General features: G+C 42.9%; 1 protein-coding gene and 1 long non-coding RNA gene across 35 annotated transcripts in view; one reads left to right on the forward strand and one right to left on the reverse strand.

Moving 5' to 3' along the window:
* Positions 1-22,026, forward strand: part of TRDN (triadin) — a 366,530-nt gene that overhangs the window by 123,257 nt on the left and 221,247 nt on the right. For 33 of the 34 annotated variants that reach the window (XR_003094912.1, XR_003094911.1, XR_003094913.1 and 30 more), the window contains 2 exons: positions 706-900; positions 7,472-7,531. The exons of the other annotated variant lie outside the window; for it this stretch is intronic. Coding sequence is in view for 29 of the 33 variants with exons in the window: in XM_025208340.1 (XP_025064125.1) it covers positions 706-900; positions 7,472-7,531 (255 nt within the window). In the remaining 4 variants the exon portion in view is untranslated. The remainder of the gene's footprint in view (positions 1-705; positions 901-7,471; positions 7,532-22,026) is intronic. 34 annotated transcript variants of the gene reach the window in all.
* The window catches only part of LOC112550861, a 91,782-nt gene that overhangs the window by 26,426 nt on the left and 43,330 nt on the right, over positions 1-22,026 (reverse strand). The window contains exon 3 of the long non-coding RNA XR_003094915.1: positions 13,996-14,252. This is a non-coding gene — a long non-coding RNA (uncharacterized LOC112550861). The remainder of the gene's footprint in view (positions 1-13,995; positions 14,253-22,026) is intronic.

Genomic DNA, 22,026 nt, shown 5'->3' on the forward strand with positions numbered 1-22,026 from the left:
AACTGGGCCTGGGACCAGAGCTGCAGCCAATGTCTGCCAAGGGCCATAGCCATTGCTGTTGCCTGGCCAGGATCAGGGATGGGCCTGAAGTTGCTGCTGCTGCCATCACTGCCTCACTGGAGCTAGAGCTGCCACTGTTGCCTGACAGGGGCCAGGATTGGGTCTAAAGCCACCACTGTTGCCTGGCCTTGGCTAAGGGGGTCAATGATAGGTGGCCAGGTGGAGAAGACGCACTGGGATGGTGTACAAATAGCTAGGGGGGCAAGGCACAGGGACCACCTGCCTCCTAGCCCCTTTCCCTCCTGCTGCTACTTTTCCTACCGCTGTAGTTGAGGAATGAATTTAAGACCACCTGCTGATAACTGTATGGTGTACATAATCAATTTATAAATTTTCATACAATTAATTCAATTATTGAGGATCCTGTCTTAAATTCAGAGTTGTTTTGGATTGGTGTAAACACAATATAATGTACTACATATTCATTTTAGCCACTATTTTGTTTATAATCTAGGTGCCAATCAACCTGCAAGGTGTTCAGGGGAAGGACTGTATGGGTTTTGTTTTTTTGTTTTAGCCAGAGTTGAACATGATCTTTCTACTAAAGAAATAACAATTTGTAACAAGACCATGGATTAAAAGAATGGATTAGTGTTATGTATCAGAGAATAAAATGGTATAAACAGATTTGTTTGTTCCATGCAGAGGAGAAGAAAGCAAAGAGTATCAAAGCTGAAGAAAAAGTTAAAAAGGAAATGAAAGATGGAAAACCAGAGTTGAAGATGACTGAGAAAGTCAAACGGACTGAAATAAAAGTACAGGAAGTTGGGTTAATAGAAGCCAAACCGAGAGTTAAGGAGGAGAAAGCATTTAAGGCTGAAACAAGATCGGAAAAGAAAGGTAAACAAAGCCAGGAGGAAACGGCTGAAGAACTTAAACTAGTGGGGAAGAAGCAGAAACAATGAAGTTAAAGCTGACAAGACCAAAAAGTCAAAATCTGCAACATGTATAAGTAAATCCCCTTTGGATTTCAGATCACTAAATGGAAACAAAATGGACAAACAGGAGCTTAAAATGAACAATAAGGAAACAATAAGGAATTGTTACTCTCATGGCTAAAGATTCATTTTAATTTGAACACTTCCTTGAGATAGCAAGACCAGCATTCCTAGTTACTGAGGGTTTTTGAAGTAGAAGATTTAAGGGTTCTATTTTTCAGATTTGAAATCTTAAACTGCAGAGGGACTTAACTTAAACATTAATCTTTAAACTGCAGAGGGAGCAACAAGGTATTTCAATTTTGCCATTTAACCAACATTATTAAATCGGCAAGAGTTTTGATGACCTGGAAAGAATATCTGATATGTTGAATGAATAGCAACATTAATTTGGGTTATCCAGTAACCTGTTGGGAAGTATGTTTGGGTTCTACAAATGTGCATAGTTTCTGCTTAGGAATAGCAAAAATTGCAGGTGATAGAACGGAATGATTTGCATTACATCAGATCACATGAGACTGCCATGTTTTCTATAACACAAGGACATGGCAGTGCCTGATATAACTTGACATATAATTGGGTTCCAGATTTCCGCTAATAGGGAAAAAAAATGTCATTCCTAGAGGTAAAAGAAACAAATTAGATCCCAAAAAAGAGGAATATCAATACATAATTTGTGTGGGTATTCACTACAAGCATATTTCCACAATGGTCAGTCTGGATTTTGTTGCTGTTTAATCACAGTAGGTGAATCTGCACATGCAATTAACACATAGCAATAAACTCTGGTGCAGTTTGTGCTGGAGTTTATTGCTCCTAGGTGAAATGTTCACACGTGCACCGGGGACTAAAGGACATTGAGCCAGGGGGGAGCAGCCCCAGCTGACAGGTGGCCTGCGAAGTCAGCCTGCCAGCTTGGGGCTGCTCTGCCCTGATTCGTCATGCTGTGGTGCAGGTGCCAAGTGGGGTGGGTGATCTGTGCTGTCCCCCACTGTCCCGCACTGCCCCGTGCTCCACAGGGGGGTTTCTGCCATGAGCCCCCAGAGGCTCTGATCGCTGCTGCTGCAGCTGGTGAGTGTGGGGCTTTTTTGTTTTTCTTTAATTTTTTTAAAGTAACAGGAGGCAAGGGCTGGGCAGGCGAGCCATGAGTGCTTCTCCTGAGGCTCCTCTGGCTGTGGCTGCTGCTGCCCTGGTCGGAGGAGTTGCAGGAAAAGCCCCCATGTCTGCCCTGCCTGGCCCCAGCCTTCTGACACTTTAAAAGGAGGGTTTCAGGGCTGTGCTAGACTCTTGCCAGGGGCACCTCTGAAACTTTCTGAAATATTTCTGAAACATTGGATGGTTTTGTTTCATTTTAGAGATGTTTTGGAGCCTTCTGTTTCATTTCAGGTTTGGTGTTTTGGGTGCCAAAATGGGCCCAAACACCTCTGAAATGAAATGGCTTTCGAAATTTTGCACAGTCCTACTAGTTGGGGCACAAGGGTACTACAGTGTGGGGCTAACTGGCAGGCAGGGAGCACAAGGCCTGGTCCCAAAGTGCATGGGGCCAAGAGAGCTCTGCCAGCTGTGGTGGCAGCTGTCTGCTGGCCCCATAAACATTAGGAAGGGCTGTGATGTGCACAGAGCCAGGAGACAGCTGCTTCTGCAGTTGGCGGAGTTTTCCCAGCCCCATGAACATCTAGACACACAGCTGCTGGTGAACCTCATGCCCAGTGAGACTTTCCTACCAAGCAGGGTCTCACCAAGAGATCTCCAGCTGCTGGGGCAACTACCAGCGAGTTCCAAGCTAAGCAGGGAAGCACAGAGTTTCCCAGTCCCAGCACTGCTCAGCTCCCAGCTCCTGTGGGGAGCCAGGAGCTATGCAGTGCTGGGTCAGGTGAGCAGTGGGGGGGCATGTAGAGAGTGACCACATCCTGGCACTGATCGGCTTCCGGCTCTTTGGGGTAACAGGAGCTGAGCAGTGCCAGGCCCGGAGACAGAGAACTCTCCCATCCCTTGTGTTCCCTTGTTGGTGTGGTTGACTGAGTGCAAATTTGGTCCCAGGCAGATTCTACATGAGTACTACTGCATACTAACTACTGCACAGTTAATCCAGTACCTGTATTTACAGGTAAAACAAAGCATTTGGAGGTATGGGAGTTTATTTTCTAACATTAAGATATTTGAAAATGAATAGAAGCCAGAGACAAGGGAGATCAGGGATTTTTTTCAAGAAAAATTCTGAGGTCAAGTAAATCCTTTTTCTCCCCACAATGCTTCTCAAGGAGTCCACCCAGCACTGCATCTTTTCAGTTTTTTATAACTGTCTTTTTAGCTGTATACTGCCAGATGCAAGTCTGGTACAACTGAAACATCTAGCTACACATTTCAGTCCTGCTGTGATTTAAAAAAACTGATGTAATTTCCATGTCAAACTAGACATCTGAATATTAAACATAATCTGACAACAAAAGTGTAGTGCCTAATCCTGGAAGCCTGGGTTATCCTTGTTGAAGGGAGTGGTTTCATTGATTTCACTGTAGCTGTACAAACTAACATGACTGTGAACATGAGTAAAACTACAGACTGTTGCCCAGTTCTTTCCCAACCTGTTTTCCTCTGCCACTAAGAAAGCTTATGTAGTGCTTAGTATGACAGAGAGTGGTCAGAATAGTTTTGGGAGGTTTAATGTTTTGAAGGCCATATCAACTACCAGTATAAAAACTGACTCTCTTGATTGAAGTAGATCTAAGGTGATTGGTATCAATAAAAAACTGGCCCTGAACTCCCATCACTTTTATTGCTTTTCTGATGTAGTATTCTAAACTGTTCCCTTAAAAAAAGTTACTCAGTACATATGTCACTGTGTCCATTTCATTAGATAAATGGAGGTCTGCATGTGTACCAGTTTAGAATGTTGGTGCTTGTGCCATATGATAGAGACTGTCTCAGGCCTCCCATTCTTTCTGGCATTCTCTCTCAGCATATGTTCCCCAAATTGGCAAATAACATATTGGCCCTCAGGATTTTATGCCCCAGAGGCAGTTATTGGCTTATGCTGTCTCCTAAAGCTTTACAATACAAAATGCCTGGAGATAGAGTGGATACTTTCAAAGTATCCTAGGACACTCACAATATCTGTTATTTTTCAAGACAATTAATCACCAATATAGTACAGCTATAAGATGAAAAACACTGATGTAAATCCTTATTTCAGTAAAGGACTATGATTTAAAATGAATCTTTAGCTCTTAAATTGGAAATATATCTATATTTGAAATGCTTTGGCCTTGTTTCTTCTTTTAATAGTGCCAGAATTCCCATTGACATGAATGGGAACATTACCAAGCTCCTTACTGTTTCCTATACAATAATAGCTTTATTTTTGCTATTGTAGGTTTTAATATTATGAGTTCATATCCATTATAAATCCCTATTTTCAGGGGTTAAATAACTTGAAAAAGAATTGCTATGGGCAGAAATATAGTATAAAATATCTCTGCCCAGAAGCAATTGAAAAAATATATTTAATCTATATTAAAATTACAGTAATATAAATGAAATATACATCAGTCAATGCAGATCCTTGTTTGCACTGCAAAGATTAACAATGGCCTCCTTTCATAGAAATGATTTTTTCAGTCTGTTAGTTCATAATGGACTAATGTATTTAGGCCCTGATCCCAACCCATTGAAGTAAATTGGATCTCTTCCAATGACTTCTGTAGGCTTTGGATGGGCTCATTTAGAGGATTTATTTAGTTTCTTATGTGTTTGCTTTTATTTTTTCAAAGGATATTTTTTTTCAAAAAATATTTTCATTTTTGTACACACAATGCATAGGTGCAGAAGCCAAGTACCTTAAAATCCCTAAGTAGTCATTGATGGATAGTCTGCACTGATCAGAATGAATCATTAGGCTTTCCAATCAAATTTCCAATTAAAAAAAATCTGCTTTGAGATTTATAGCAGTAATAGCTACTCTGGGCGCACTGATTTATCAGCTAACCTATATTTTGTATAAGTTTTTACAGATTGATCAAATAGACTCTAAAGACTTCATAAAAATGGTTTATAGTCAAGGTCCTGTGTACTCCTAGGCAAACTAGATCTAACATTGTACAAGAAGGGATATGGTTTGTGACTAGAAACACTGCAGAAGCTTCAGGCCACAGACAAATGTTACTTTTGTGCAGAGAAAAGCGATCCCCAAGTCCCTAGATTCACACTACTGCCCATGCCACCCAGCTAGGCAGCAGGGGCAGCCATTTAAATGGTGGTGGGGATGGGAACTGGGGTAAGGGAGGCTCTACCTGGTCGGGATTCCCTGTGTCTGTGACTACAAAACTGTTTACAGCCTATCCCTTCCCAAGGAGGGGAGAAGGCAGGCTGTCAATTAATGGGTTCTCCTTAGAGCAGGGCTGGCCCAGGGAGCAGCACTCCAGTGCCCCCTAACTTGAGTTCTGACCTGTATAGCGTGCACTTTTTTTGTACATGCTATTTTTGTAGCAACTGCTAGAAACAAATTCCTGTCAGTGGCCTCAGATAAATTAAGCACCAGGGTTTTTAGTGAATCAAACCTAAAAATGAATAAAATAATCAGCATTGCATGATGAGGGATGAAATGTTATATTAAAAAAAAATGTATTTTCCCTTTAATTTTAAATTTTGTTTTCAAGTGAGAAGTTTTGGGCTTAATAAAGACTAGGAGAGAAAGCAACTTTGAAATTTGGGAAGTCCTTAGGGAAGCAGTTAGAGGTTTCTGTTAAAAGTATTAAGTTACTCAGTGAAACTGTTTTAAAAAAATAAATTAATGTGACATAAAGAACCTCAGGCAGAAGGCAGGGTAGAAACGCACCTTATGGACTAACTAAATAAGACATATAGAAAGAGCATAAGCTTTCGTGAACTTGAGCTTGGTTCATCAGATGCATCAGATGAAGTGAGCTTCTGTTCACAAAAGCTAATGCTCTTCAGATATCTTATTTAGAGTATGTTCAGACATTCCTGGGACCCAGTCTACAAACACATGGCTTACTTCAAGCATTGTGATTATAGATCAGGTCTCACTTACGCAGATGTTTGCTGGTGCTGGGCGCTGCACTGGGAATGTGATCTAAATAAGTCAGAGTGGGGAGAGGAGGAGGCAAGATCAGGGAGGCCTTAGCAGGTCCTTGGGGGAGGGAGGGGAGTTGGCAAGTCCAAGGGGATTTGGCTATACTGGGGGTCTACACAGCCCACATGGGGAGTTACTTATGTGTGGGTTGGGGGAATAAAAGCCTGATCAGAGTACAGGGGATAGAAAAAGTACAGCCCAAGGGCTGGGACAAGAGGGTGGGATTTTCCAGCCCCAGGGCTGCACTCTGAACATATATAGATGTTAAGGAGATCAGGCTAATGCATGCCCAATCTAACTTAGCTCATCTCCTCAGGCCAGGCATTTTTGCCTGATCCATCCTCCCTGGACACCTGTATAGATTGGCACTTAGATCAACTTAGTTAGGTTGATCTAAGTGTAACATCTGCATGCACCCTTAGTTAGTCCATAAAGCAAATATCTCTCTTGCCTTCCACCTGACTTGAGACTCATATGACTGACTGCCTCTCTCTGCATATAAAGATCCTGTCATAAACCCACTGAAGTAAGGATATTCATATCTAAAGGTGGGATCCTGCAACTATTTAATGGAATGAATAATAGTCTTACTGACTTAAATGGCACAACGTCGGCTCATGGGCATTATATTGGTAGTGCCTGCAGGATAAGGCCCTAAACCTGAAACTTGATGCTCAGCTTTTCCTGTTTCTAGAATATATTTTGTCAAGCTAAAGGATTCACACCTAGTGCAGGAGGCCAGGCCACAACAAACCATTCCTTATAGCTTATCGTCATTGTGTTGGAGCTCTGGAGGCTAAATAACAGTGCAGAAGTGCCAGTGCACATTGCAGAAATGGTCCTTTCATGGGCCAGTGTATGCCAAGTTCAGGTCATTTTGTGGTTCATCTGGCAGTGACATGAAAGTAAGCTTGGAAAACAACTGCAATTTTATACAAATCCATTTGGCCTCAGTATTTTGTTCAGCCAGCACTGTGAAGCTATGACTTTAGTTCCAGTTTAAAGGCAGGAGCAGTTTAAAGCAGGGAAAGGTGTAGCAACACCATTTTCTGCCACTTACTGGTGAAATCCAGTTTGTAGAAGGAGAGCAAATTCCACTTTGCCTGTTTTATAAAACCAGAGCGGGGATCTAAGGGGAGATTGATCTCTGCAACACTAAAGCTGTTAAGCTGGTAGGCCTAAGTAAGAACTTGAACATTAACTGGACGGTCTTTATTTGTGTATATGAATTACTTAGGCTGGGGAACCTCTGAGTAAACATTGCAAAAATATCCAAAATTGTGTGAGAAGTTGCTACCAAGCTTTGTCTTCACCACTAAAGAGACAAAAAGGCTTTTACACTTACTTTCTTCATTGCTCTTTTTCCTTTCTGCTTTGTTAGATCAATATGCATTCTGTCGCTATGTGATTGACATGTTTGCGCAACGGGATTTTTATACAGGTACTTTTATACATCATTGAACTCTGTGCTAATAGTTTTTTGCTTTTTGGCAAGATTCTGCTTCTTTGTGCCTTAAAGAATGTTTTGTATTTTGAAAAGATTGAACAACTGCAAATAATTTAAATAAAGCATAAGGGCTAATGGCTGCATTATTAAAGCTTTTAATTTTTCTTTCAACAATTGCATGTATTAAAAGTAAGCTTAATTTAAAAGTGAAGTTATTGTTTGTTCGTAAGGAAAGATTTTCTATACTTTCTATAGAAAGCTATAGAAATGCTAAAATCTTCCTATTAAGTGATATATAGAAGGACAGAGTAATATGTTACATTCTTCTTCAATAGCAAACAATAACCGAGAATATTTAGCTTTAAAAAGAAAGGACACTGCATTAAAAACCATTGCTGCTTTTAATGTCTGAAATCTTTTAACTGATCCATTACTTCTTTTCTCTCCCCACATGCAGACATTCATCTCTTTAAACTCATGTTCAGTTCTCAGCAAAAGAAGGGAGAACTATTGCTGATGACTAAAAATGAGCTTGTCCTACAACATTAGTTCAGTTCAATCTGTTTTAATATTTGTTGACTGTATTTATTTATCATTTATTCATTTTAATGATGCTGCCAAACATTCATAAATGGTGCTGTTACAGAGGCTAGGTACAGACAGTCAAAAAGCCCGAGGCTGAGTTGATTCAGTCTTTGCGGGTTAGTTTAAGCTTCACAAAATAAATGGAAGCAGAAGTGAACAGACATTTACCTTTAAATCAGGGAATGCAGCCACATGCCTGCAGTGGCTCAGGCCAGAAATGAGGGGCATTAGAGCATGGCTTTCTGGCTGCGTGTTCAATTCCTCTTCCTGCTGCCCCTGAGGTCTCTGGGATTTGCAGTCCAGAATCACAGCAGCAGGACTGTGCAGGTTGTTCATCACTTCCTTGTTCTGCTTTCAGGTGCCTCTGGGATTTGTAGTCCACACTTGCAGCGAGCAATACATTTGAGTGGGGGAAGGGGTGTTTAATCCCCCTTCCTAGCCTCAGACTCTAGTTGGGGTTTGGTGGAAGGGAGGGGCAGTCCTCCCCTTGTAGGCTGGGCTGCATCCCCAGCTGGGCTTGCCCCTCCTACTCTGTACGCCAGCTATCACTGCTCCTATGGAGCAGGGGGTGGGGCCAGCCCTGCTGTGCTCTCTGGAGCAGACAGCCCAGCCCAGCCCAGGGCTAGAAAGCATGCTGGTATGCTGGGAGACTGATTTAACTTGAACCAGGAAGGGATCTGGGACAGAAGTTTCATAAACTGGTTTGACCCAAATTAGTTAAGTCTGATACTACAATCATTTTGAAACTGGTTTATATGCATTGAACTTCTATTCTGTTAAGGTTTAAACCAGTTTCTGATCACTTAAACTGGTTTATGTGTAACTTCTGCCCCTAGATAGGGAGTACACAATCCCAGGGAAATTATCCCTGTTCTCACCGAATTAACAAAGTCAGATATGCCTGTACGTTCTGTAGTAATGCCTCTTGATAGCCTGTTTCTTATAATTCATAATGTTTTTCTCTAGCTCTTCCAGGCAGAATACACTGTCTTAAACAGTCACGATAACAGAACTAACTCTGTACCCTCTCTATCACAACTAGACACTTACTTCTTAAATCACCTTTCCATCTCAAGTAAAAGCCAGGGAATAGTATTTTCTGAATATCCTGAATAATTCTACTTGTGAACAGTGAAGCAAGGCATAGCTTATAAAACAACCAAAAAATAATACTAAAAAATCCAGAGCATCCCTCTATTTTTTCAGATGAGGTGATGAAAGGTGAAGGTCAGGTATACACAGTTCTGTACTCTTTTAAAAAAAAACTTTCAGAAAGCTTTACTGGCAACAGTTCAGATAATGCTTTTCTCAGCCAATATGCTCATTTTACAGTGTTTCTTTGTTAACTGTAACAGTCTTCCTTGAATAGATATATAGAGTAAAAGCAACCTCCCAAATAATGTCTCTTTTAATGTCCCTGTTATTTAATTAGGCTTAAAACTTCCTGTAATTTACCTCTCTGTAAGATCATGTATTATAGTATTTTACAGTAGATTTATGCTAACCAGGAAACTGGTTAGCATAAAAACCAAAATAAAAATTTACCATGACCAAAATTTGTATTTATGGATGAGGGGGGGAAAATCCATTTGTAATAGACTTGGGTATATATACCCAAAAAAATAATATAACTCTTAATAGAAAATGATACCAGCTGTTGTGATGCAACTGTTAGTTCTGTAGGATTCAGTAGACATACACGAATGTAGCAAAACTATTCCAAATTTAACACTGCTTTATTTAAGATCAAAGTTGGGCCCATTTTAGCTAACTTGCATTACTACAGGATTGTTCACAAATAGCAGTTAGACCAGAACAGCTACTGCACACTACCAAGCTGCAGCTTGGCTTCCCCTTTTAGAGTACCTAAAATATACATTTGTCCAGACCTTTTGAACTTCCATCAGCTTCTTGGTGGAATAAAGAGTTTCAGTTAAATAAGAGCAATCACTGTACTCTAAAAATATTTGTAACTGCTTTGGAGGACATTCATGCTAAGTGCACATAAAAGAAAAAATCATAATTTATCATATTTGCTTTAGTGGATAATGCATATTAGGTACTGGCAATATAAGTTTAATTAAAATGTTATGCTTGCATGTGCAGGCAAAATATACCCTCTAACATGGAGTTTGACAGTTTTAGAGTGACAAAATATAACTAAATAAAACTTAGTTGTACATTTCACTTATGTCATATCTTTAAAGATACATCTTCATTTAACCTGCATGACCCTGTGAGCCAGGGACAGAAATTACACATAAAGCGATATAAGTGTTCAGAAACTGGTTCAAATCTGTAACAATAGATGTTCAGTGCACATAAACCATTTTCAAAATGGCCAAAATTGGTTTAAGATAAATTTGGGTGGATGTAGTATCAGACTTACCTGATTTGAGTTAAATTGGTTTATTGAATTTCTGTCCCAGATCCCCTCCAGATTCAAGTTAACTCACAGTCCCCCAGCATCCCAAGATGCTTTGCACTTCCCTCACAACTCCCCCTTGCAGGGTGGGTGGGCTAGCCTTGGCCCAAGCTGTCTGCTCCAGCTGAGCCGGGAGGTGAGCTCTACCACCCCCCAGCTTCTGGACTGGGCCACTGCATGCATGTGGCTGCACTTCCAGAATCAAAAGTGAATGTCTGTTCACTTGCTTAAGGGTTCAATCTACACAGCTTAGACTAACCTGTGAATTAATTTATTACCCAAAAAGTTTTTACTGTCTGTCCATTTGCTTCAACTTTGTCAGTTTCCTCTGAGCTTAGTAGTGGTGATTCAAATCAAGATTTCTGATCATGGTGAAGCCAAAACAAGTTTCAGAGAGATGTTTTCATTTATGGCTTTCCTCATTAAGGTTACGCTGGTTTCCCTAGATTTCTCCCACACTGTAATCCTTGTATTTATAAGACTGTCAGTTTTTGCCCTCAACCAGTGATTCTCAAGCAGTGTGCTGCAGCAGCTTTGGCTGCCTTGAGATATTTTCCAGGGTGCCATGCACTGTTATCACAGTTAGGTGTGCAAACAATTCACAAGGTAAACCCAGGGATTTCAAGTAGGAATACATAGTGTTAAAAAAAATCCTGACCTGTTTTGACCTTTCTGAGTTTCTCGTAGAAGAAAAATTGTTTTATCATTTTTTCATAGTCAAAAAATGAGTAAAAAATAAGAGCTGGCATTTTCTGAGTAGTCTTGAATCTAACAAAAGGGTTCTTGAGTCTCACAAGTTTGAGAACCACTGCTCTAGACAGTCACTGATGTAGATCCTAGTCCTCATTACTTGCAGTAGTTATGCTACCATTTATTAGCTCTGGAGCTATTTAGACCTGTGATCAGTCTAATGGTGCACCAATATATCCTAGAGGGATTTGTTTTTTTTCCTGTGATTAGTTGATACATTTACACCAAGAAGTAAAAAGCCTGAGAATGCTTGCAATTTTCAATCCAGGAAGAAGTACGTAGTAGTTTGCTATTCATTAGGGAGCAGATTGGGCCACTGTGTGGCTGTATCTACATGTGTAATTAGCATGTAGCAATAAACTGTGGACTTAATTGCCCACAGCATGAATATGGGTGATGCAATCTGCACTGGATAAATGCTACTGCACAGAGGGTAATAATTTACTTATTGTGGATGCCTGCTGAGTAAAATTGGGTAGCTAGAGCCAACACTTTCAAACCCATGAATCTAAGATTAGCTACCTAAATAAGGGGACTGATTTTCAAAAGCTCTGAGCAATAATTGTTCTCAGTGGTACCCTCTGCACCAGATTCCCCTCCTGCCATTGCTTCAGAGGCACTGTGTAGCCCTCCTGGATTAGTGGTTCCACCCACTCTCTCAATGATAGGTGTCCTACAGTCCATCTTATGTACTTGAACAACAACAACAACAATTATTATTATAATAAATGTTGTTTTCGATCATTAAATGTTCTGAATGTTATCTTTTGCTCCTTACACATAATTTTATCACACATTCTGGAATTCATGTTGTGTTCTAGCAGCATCCCTGAAGCTTGATTTCCATTTTGTTTGTTTGGTGGGGGTGGGGTTTGGATTTAGGAGTGTGAAATTTTCTCACTCATGCATCAGCACTTATGCATGCCAGGAGTCCTCTTTATCTTCACTGATCTTGCTTTGTTATGCTTTGTTTGACTCCTCTCATGCCAGAGCCCCACAGTTTCCCCACTCTTTCTCCCAGGCTGCATGAATCCTAGGGGAAGCAAGTGGTAATATTTCCCTGGCTTTTCAGAAAAGAGTGATTGCTCTTGTGTGTTTGTTTAGTGACTTCTGGCATGCTTCTTTCTTCTGCATGCCCATGGAAGAGAATTGCTGAGGCAAAGAAACACATTCACAGGGTGCTCAGTCATAAATAGGGATTTCCATTTCCTGCAATCCTACAGACTGAAGTTAGTGTTTTATTTCTTTAGGTTTGCCATGACTTTGTTTCAAGTGCATATCTTTCCCATGTTTTAGCTCTCTGTATAGAACTTCCATTTTACAATAGCCTGCGGTCCACATATGCCACTGGTCTTTATGCTTAGCTAATTATCTACTAAAGCAGTTTTGGCACAGGCCAGAATTGGGGTGAGGGAGGAAGTGCGGCTTTATGCTAGCTTTGCAATTCTGGGGTCTTTGACTCACTCAAGCAGCAGCAGGGCTGCTATGACTTGGCTGTAATGATTGACAAGGGTAGATGGAGTGCAGTGGATTCAGTCCACAGTCTCTTCCTCTACCAACATGCCCCCTTACCTTTCTCCTTCATGGTCATGGGTCAAGAGATAAAAACTGAAAAGTTGTAGGTATATCTTTCTAGCCTTCTGCTACTAGGAAAATGCCTTTTCCTGGGGGTGTTTTCCTATGATTTCCAGCAGTTATAGCACTTTTCCACTGCAAAAGAGAGTGAACATATTGCAGAATCATTCATAAAAAATTAATCCCTATATCCATCTCAGAGTGAAAGGGATCTCCAGAAACCATTTCCTTCCCAAGAAGGAATGCTAGGTTGAGAGTCTCCGGGGAGTGTACTGTCTGATAAGATTTTTTTCCAGACTTCCAGACTTTTATACCATCATCTATATAACTCCTAGCTCATCAATATTTTCAAGTGTGAGAAAAAACTGGGATTTGGTAACTGTAATGTGCAAGTCAAAGACTGGCAAGCTGTAGTATAGTTATGGTTAAATGTCCTCGGATTTCTTGCCTGCTGACAGGTTTCAGAATGGTTGATGGTTGTTCTGACAGAGTGTGGGTCAGTAATGTCAGATTCAGGTCCAAGTTGGAAAAACAGCTATTTCTATTGCCTTTTAAGGTTTGGGGGTATTAGACGTAGCCTAATCTTGATCCATGTGAACTATTGAGTTCTTGTTCTTCTATTGCTGTCTGCTGTACAGACACCTAGACTCACACGGTCTTGACATCTTTTTGGAATGGTCATTCTTGCTCAATTGCCCCAGAGACAGGGGCAGGAGACTGTTTAGTGTGGAGGGATACTCTTCATGTACCCCACTGCATTGGCTTTATGCTGAAATAACTTTGTTTATACCAGAGCAGTTAATTTAGAACATACTTGATGTAATTCAATGGAGGACCAGCCCCAATAAATAAGTCTTACAATTTCACTACTAGTTTCATTTTCAGGTAAAATCACCTTGACAATTGCCTGTAGTTTTACAAGGCTATTATGTTTGACTGAGAACTCTAGGGATTTTTTTTCTATTAAAATGTGCACTGGTTGCTTCTATCATGTTTTTCCCCTTCAGTCATATTAGAAATTGAGTAAAGCAGACATGTGACCCAGAAGATAGCTGATTGGGGAGGATGTTAAGGATGTGGTGTGGGTTTTGGGATGTGAGAAAAACTTAAGCAAGTGTCTTACACATATATTTTGAAAATGTGAAAGATCACGAAGACCTTCCAGGTCATCTTTGGTTAGGATACCATGTCCTAAATTGACGTTGTCTAGAGCCATCTTCCTCACTAGACATGTAACCATGCATCAGTTTTCAAAGCAACTGTTTTGATTGATCACTTGTTCCTAGTGAAGATGTAATTGCAGATAATTTGATGACACGAAGCTGTCCTTTATTTCTCTAGTAACCTGCTTGGTTAATTCTGAGCATGTTCTAAAATTGCCTGAAAGAGAAGATATAATAAAGAGTAATTTAAATACATCTATGAGAAGCACAGAAAATTAAGCAGCAATCATTAAATAATTTCTGACTAGTTAGGTGTTATTTATTAATGAACCATTCTTGTAAAAACATCAACTGTCAGTTAGGACCAAATATTTTTTCTTTAAATTTCTCTTCAATTACACAACATGAGAGGCATCCATTAATATCCTTTTATTGTATTCTTGTCTCCAACTCATCTCTTTCCCTGGCTCTTCTTGGGAGTACTTTAATATGACACTGGTCTCTTAATAGGAGATCTATCAGTACTTGCCCCCCCTCACATCGTCCCACAGATGCAAATGAAACGTATCATCCATTATTCCCTGTCTATATCATCCCCTCCTTGAATCAGAGCCACATGTCAACACCCTTATGAACTTTATTATGCTAGTGCCAAAATATCAAAAACTATTTTCAGTCTATTAAAGAAAACCAGTACTTGTGTATGTGTGTGTGTATACTATATACATATATATATATATATATATACACACACACATATATACACATACACACATATACATACACACACACAAATAATTGTTTTCTTTAATAGTTTACTGTGACCAGCTCAGAACATTTTGATTCCAAAAATGAGGGGGGTAATTTTTTCATTAGTAGAAATTGGTAAAATTACTATTAATCTACTCTTGTGAGGGACTGGAGTAAGAATCAAGGTAACATTCCTTATGATATTTATTTTGTTGTGTTATGATACATTGTTCAGTAAAAGAATATTAAAATCATAAGCCATATTGCAAAAGATTCAATAATAACAGCATGATTGAGCTATAGTAAAGGCCTTAAAAATATTGGTGGTGAAGGCAGGTAATTTTAAAAGAAAAGGAGGAAGAAAGCATGTGTGTTTGTGTGTGTATATGCATATATATCTATGCATATACACACACAATAATATACACATAATATATATATGTACATATATATATATATGTACATATACACATAATATATTAGGCCTGTGCGAATAGGGAAGTATTTGATTCAGATTCAGAATTGGCAGATTCGGAGGACAGTGATTCAATTTGGAGATTTGGATCACTGTCCTGAATCGATTGGGCCAAATTAGCTTCTGAAGGTTCAGCTCTGATTCTTTTACTGAACAATGAATTATGACGCAATAAAATACATGTCATCAAGAGGGTTACCTTGATTCTTACAAGAGTACATTAGTAGAAATGTTACCAGTTTCTACCAATGGAAAAATTACCTCCCTCATTTTTTGGAATCAAAATGTTCTGAGGCATGTGAAAGATCCATGGTTTCATAGTTTCATAGCTGGTAGGGTCGGAAGGGACCTGAGGAGATCATCTAGTCTGCCCCCCTGCCATAGCAGGAAAGAGTACTGGGGTCAAACGACCCTGGCCAGATGTTCGTCCAGCCTTTTTTTAAATACCCCCAGGGTAGGAGCCAGCACCACTTCTTTTGGAAGTGGGTGCCAGGCCCTAGCCACCCTGACAGTGAAATAGCGCCTCCTAATGTCTAGCCTGGAACTACCCTCCACTAGCTTGTGTCCATTGTTTCTTGCAACTCCTGGGAGTGCTTGGGGGAACAGGGACTCTCCCAATGCCTGCTGGTCCCCCTTGACTCGTTTGTAGACTGCCACTAGATCCCCTCTCAGCCTTCTCTTTTGGAGGCTGAACAGGTTCAGGTCCCTCAGCCTCTCCTCATAGGTCCTACGCTGGTGACCCCTGATCATGCGGGTGGCCCTCCTTTGGACCCTCTCCATATTGGCCACATGCCTCCTGAAGTACAGTGCCCAGAACTGGATGCAGTACTCCAGCTGCGGCCTGACCAGTGTTGCATACAGGGGGAGGATCACATCCTTGGACCTGCTTGAGATGCATCTGTGGATACATGACAAGGTATGGTTGGCCTTCCTGACCGCATCCCCACTTTGTTGGCCCATGTTCATTGTGGCATCAATGATGATTCCAAGATCCTTTTCTGTCTCGACACTGGCACGAAGGGAGTTTGCCAGCCTGTAGGTGTGCCGCTGGTTCTTCCTCCCCAGGTGCATTACCCTGCACTTGTCAGTGTTGAACCCCATCCTGTTCTCATCGGCCCACCCCTGTAACCTGTCTAGATCCACTTGCAGCCTATTCCTTCCTACTAGCATACCCACTTCACCCCACATCTTAGTGTCATCTGCGAATTTGAACAAGGTGCTTTCTACCCCCTCACCCAAGTCACTGATGAAGATGTTGAATAGTGCGGGCCCAAGGACCGAGCCCTGGGGAACCCCATTGCCCACATCCCTCCAGGTTGAATAAGACCCATCCACAACCACCCTCTGGGTGCAGCCCTCCAGCCAGTTAGTGACCCATCTGACCGTGTAGGCATCAACACCACTGTCTCCTAGTTTCTTACTGAGAATGGGGTGAGAGACCGTGTCGAAGGCCTTCCTGAAGTCCAGAAAAACTATATCCACTGCGACACCTGCATCCAAGGACTTGGTGACCTGGTCGTAGAAGGCCACCAGGTTGGTTTGACAAGACCTGCCCCTAATGAACCCATGCTGGTTGCCCCTGAGCATAACCTCCCCTCCTGGCCCTTCCTGGCCATGTGCCAAGATAATTCTTTTGAAAAGCTTCCCCAGGACCGAGGTAAGACTCATGGGCCTATAGTTTCCTGGGTCCTCCTTCCTCCCTTTTTTGAAGATGGGGACCACATTGGCCCTTTTCCAGTCCTCTGGCACATTGCCTAAGCGCCATGAGTGCTCATAGAGCGGTGCCAGAGGTCCCACAGTGATCCCTGCTAGTTCCTTCAGTACTCTGGGGTGGAGATCATCAGGACCTGTGGATTTAAATACATCTAGTCCCTCCAGAAGTTCCATGACAAGATCCTCATTAACCCTAGGCCTGGGTGTGCCACCCATAGGGCCCTCAGGGGTGCCAGTGAAGGAGATATCCAAGTCCCTCCTCAGAAATATGGAGGCAAAGAAATTGTTGAATATGTCAGCTTTACCGTCAGGTGAGATTACCAGACTTCCTAGCGTGTCCTGCAGAAGACCCACGTTACCTGGCACCTTCTTTTGCCCCACTATGTATTTGAAAAAGGACTTCTTGTTGTCCTTGATCTGGGTCACTAGTCCCAGCTCCATTTCCACATTGGCCTTCCTGACCGCCCCCCTACATTCCTGAGCTACCAAGGTATAGCCCTCTCTTGTGATGGCCCCTCCCTTCCAACAGGTGTACACCTCCTTTTTTGTTTGGAGACATTCCCAGATGCTTTTGGTGAGCCATGGGGGCCTTTTCACTCTTTTGCCCCCTTTGATTCGTGTAGGGGATCGTCTCCTTAAGAAACGACCACTCCTCCTGGACACTCAACTCCCTCCTGCTCTGGGACCTCAGTGCTTCCCCCACTAGTTTTCTCACCTTGTTAAAGTCTGCCCTCCTGAAGTCAAGGGCTGCTGCCTTACTGTAGGCTTTCACCACCTTGTGCTGGATGGTGAATTCCAGCAGATGATGATCGCTATCACCCAAGTGGTCGAGCACCCGCAGACTGTGTACCAGGTCATTGCCCATGGCCAGGACCAAATCCAACAAGGCATCTCCCCTGGTGGGGCTGTGTACCTCCTGGGTTAGATGGAGGTCCTGTATGTCAGTTAAGAACCTTCATGAGCAGTCAGACCTGGCTGTCTGCTCCTCCCAGCAGATGTCTGGAAAGTTTAGGTCACCCATGAAGACCACACCCACCCTTGGACCTAACTATCTCCGTGACCTGACTTAAGAATTCCTGGTCTCAATCATCTCCTTGGTTGGGTGGTCTGTAGTAGACCCCCACCATTAAGTCCCTTTCTCCCATACACCCTTGTATTCTAACCCAGAGCACTTCCATTTGCTCCTCCTCTGACTCAGTGTTACTCACTGTGGTTCCTGACTTTTGTTGTGTGTTGGATTGATTATGGTAGCAATGGAAATGTGTTGACAGAGTTTGCCTTTGCTGTCTTGTCAAGATCTAGCTTCATTTAGTGTTACTTCAATCTTATATCAAATTCTGATTCTTAGATGAGGTCTGGAGATTGCATGAAAGCAGGGCAGAGGGGGAGTTTCATAGACATTAGGGGCTGGAAGGGACCTAATGAGATCATAGAGTCAAGCCCCAAAGGGAAGCAGAAAGTTCCCTCAAGACTTAAACTGTCACCCCAAATGGGACTTGAACCCACAATCCCTGGCTTCAGAGTCCAGTGTCTTGTCCATTAGGGCTACTGGAGTTGAAGAGACTCTTTTTAAGCTGTGGCCCTCTTTGACTACAGGCTTTCTTATAGGACCCAGTGTGGATTTGTATGTGACAACGAGAGGTGGGTGAGGGTTAGTTGTCCAGATTCAGCTAAAGGGCCAAGGCTTGAGTGGAAGCTGTAACACCTTGTAGCCTATATGGAGAGATACAGAGTTGGACTTAAAACACACAAGGACCTGTGGGTTATATAACAGATCAGAACCACATCTATACAATCTTCTGAGGAGAATAAATCAACCCAGGCCTAGATCATTAGGAGTAAGTGAAAGGATAAAAGCAAAATTAAAGGCACCTTTCTAAAAGAAACAATTAGTTTAAGGAATGCAGTTAATAACTGAGGGAAAAGTAGCACAAGGCTTTTCTAAAAATATAAGCAGGTCTGGACAAATCTATCCCATTAATTTTATAGCTTAGTTTTTAATAATGTTTAAGAAAGAAAAAAATCATCTTCCTCATGATATCCATCTCCCTCAGCTTGAATAAGGAAGAAGATTGCTGGAACCTAGCCAAATTTGAGTTTGAAATATGTTCCTTTTAAAGCTCGTGATTTTGTGAGATGGCAGAAAAATGCAGATAATTATGTACCTACAGTCTCCTTGGTTTAGTCTTCAGTCTCAGCTTACAGAAGCTAAGTCTATATCTTCATTGCTGCATTTTAAGAACTTACCCACTTCAAGGGAAAGGCAATTCTTTCTTTGTCTTTGATTGTGCAAGATCATGGTCAGAAATAATGGCATGGTATTTATTACTTTTTCATAGGGCCAGACAGTACAAAAGAGATATACATAGCACATGGGCATTCAAGTCATTAACTTAAAAAACCCTTAAAAAATCTGAAAAACGCTAGTCAAAATATCTTCTTTTGTGATTCTTGGAACAATTTCTTTTGTGTAGAAATTCTCCATTTATCTCTTGCACCAAAAGAATGCAAAATTATCTCCTTTTCCATCTCAAGTAGCATATTCCTTCACTTGCTTTCTAATGTCAACTTCTGCTTCTTTGTAAAGGCCTCTTCCTTCTACATCATTCCTGCAGGTGTTATAGTTAGCTATAGTCCACTCCTTTTACCATTTACCTCTGCAATGATATTCAACTACCGTATTTCCCCGAATACAAGATGACTCCAAATGTAAGACAACCCCCCCACAACAATTAGTTTCTACACATGGACAATTCATACATTTTTTTTTATAATTTTCCATGCGTGAAATATAATTATTAGGGGTTCACCTTAAATTCCTCCTCCCCCAGGTGGTGGGAGGAGAGGTGATGAAGAGGAAGCAATGGGGCAGGCAGTAGGGGGGCACATGGTAGGGCAGGCATTGGGGGGCAGTGGAGAACAGGCAGTAAGGAGGAATGTGGTAAGGGGCAGGCAGTGAGAGAGCAGGCAACTTGCCCCCTACTGCCTGCCCCACCACACTTACATCACATTGTGCCTGCCCCACACCCCTGCAGCCTCAGGCTGCCCCAATTTCCCCTTCTTTTATTCCCCCTCTATTTCCCCTCCATGCTGCTTCTGCCCTCCACAGCCTCAGGTACCTGCCTCCCCACTTCCTCCCATCTCCCCTCTGCCTGCCCCTCTCCCCACCCTTACCTTTGCTCTGCATTGGCAGGCTCTGTCCCTGCTGCAGCATGGTGCATGGCTGGTGTATGGTCCAGCCCGGTCCCATAGCAGTGGCGCAAAGCTGGCTCTGTGCCCCAGGCTGCAGCAAGAACAGAGCCTGAAGGTGTAGAGCCAAAGGTAAGGAGGAGTGTGGCAAGGGGGAGAGAGGGAGAGAAGTGGCATGCAGGGGTGGAACACGTGGTTGTGGGGGAGGAGTGGTGGGGCATGCAGAGGCAGCGGTGGCAGGGTGGGCAGGTGACATCTAAAACTCCAGCTTTGGCCCCAACCCCAGGTTGGGGCCAGACCTGCAGCAGCTGCCTGCTACCTCTCCCCCCCACCCCCACCCACTTTGTGCTTTTTTTCGATGAGGGGCTTTCCCCCCCCCCATGTTAAATGGAGGGGGAAACCTCATATTCGCATTGAGTTAATATGGTATTTTTTCCTTTTGCCTTCTGTTTTTGTAGCCTAGACACATGAGTCTATCCTGCTACATCTTGCTACATATTCAAAATAAATATACTTCCCCACAATGCTTTAATAGGATCACAGAAAAATAGGGCTGGAAGGTACCTCATAAGGTCACCAGTCCAGCCCACTGCTCAAGGCAAGATCATCCTTGACTAAACAACCCCAGCCAAGTGTCTGTTTAATCTGCTTTTGAAAATTTCCAAGGGTGGAGAAAGTTCCTTCTAATTTCCATCCTAAATTTCCCCCATTTCAGCTTGAGCCCATTGCTCCTAGTCCTGTCCCCTACAGTGATTTATCAGCAATTTGGACGACGGGGTGAAAAGCAACCTGTTCAAATTTGCTGATGATACCAAAATATGGGGTGAGGTGGGCACGCTAGTAAGGAGGGAAAGACTGCAGAAAGACCTGGATAGGTTGCAAGGGTGGGCTAACAAAAACAGGATGCGTTTCAATACGGACAAATGCAGGGTGCTGCACTTGGTCACTAGTAACCAGAAGCACACTGTCACGGCGGGGTCCTATAGGAGGGCCGTGATCTCCTTACAGCCCCCTCACCGTGCCAAGTCGGCCCAAGGGCACCCTCAAATTCTCACCCGCCACATCTTTGATGGTTAGATAGAGTTGGGAGGCTGCCTTACGATTCCCTAGGCACGGTTAGCTGGGACCTCTGTCCCTGTGTGTTCCCGGACCCCCCGGGGGTCTCACGGTATGTTGGGTGCTCCCCAAGCACCTTAGCCTTATGGGCTACGTGTGGCTCCTACCAACCCCTAATACCACGCCCCAAGCCTCGCTGATGGGATAGACACTGGTATGTCTCTCTATATGTACACGGCTCATCTCTCGGGCCTCCTCTATGTACTCTCGCCCCGCTCTCTGGGGCCTCCTTTTCTGGGCTGCCCTCTCTTGGGCTCTCTGAGCCCACTCGGGTCCTCCCTGTAATGTTGTCCCTCTCTGGGGCCTTCTCTGTAGTGTCGCCCCCTGTCTGGGGCTTTTGCAATAGTGCCCCCTCCTGGGGCTTTCCCTGTAATGTTACCCGTACTCGGGTTTCTAAAATACAGCCCCCCATCTGGGGCTCTCTGCACCCACTCTGGGGACTTCTCGGCAACGCCCCCTGACTCTCGGGCCCACCACGCTGCTACCCCCTTCTCCCAGGGCTCACCGCACCACTACCCCCTCTCACCGGGGGCCACCGCAGCACTACCCCCTGCTCCGGGGATTTCCACAGCACTAGCCCTGTTTCAGAGGCTCACCGCGCCCGCACTGGGCTTCCTAATAATATGGCCCCCTCTCTGGGGCTGGGGTCTACGTACCCCACAAGTTGCGCCCTCACTGGCGCTAGGGTCCCACCCCCTGTGAGTCCCTATGAGGCCTCCTCCAACCCCTATAGCCTCACCCAAACCAC

Source organism: Alligator sinensis, unplaced genomic scaffold, assembly GCF_000455745.1.
Source record: "Alligator sinensis unplaced genomic scaffold, ASM45574v1 scaffold562_1, whole genome shotgun sequence".
Lineage (NCBI taxonomy): Eukaryota > Metazoa > Chordata > Crocodylia > Alligatoridae > Alligator > Alligator sinensis.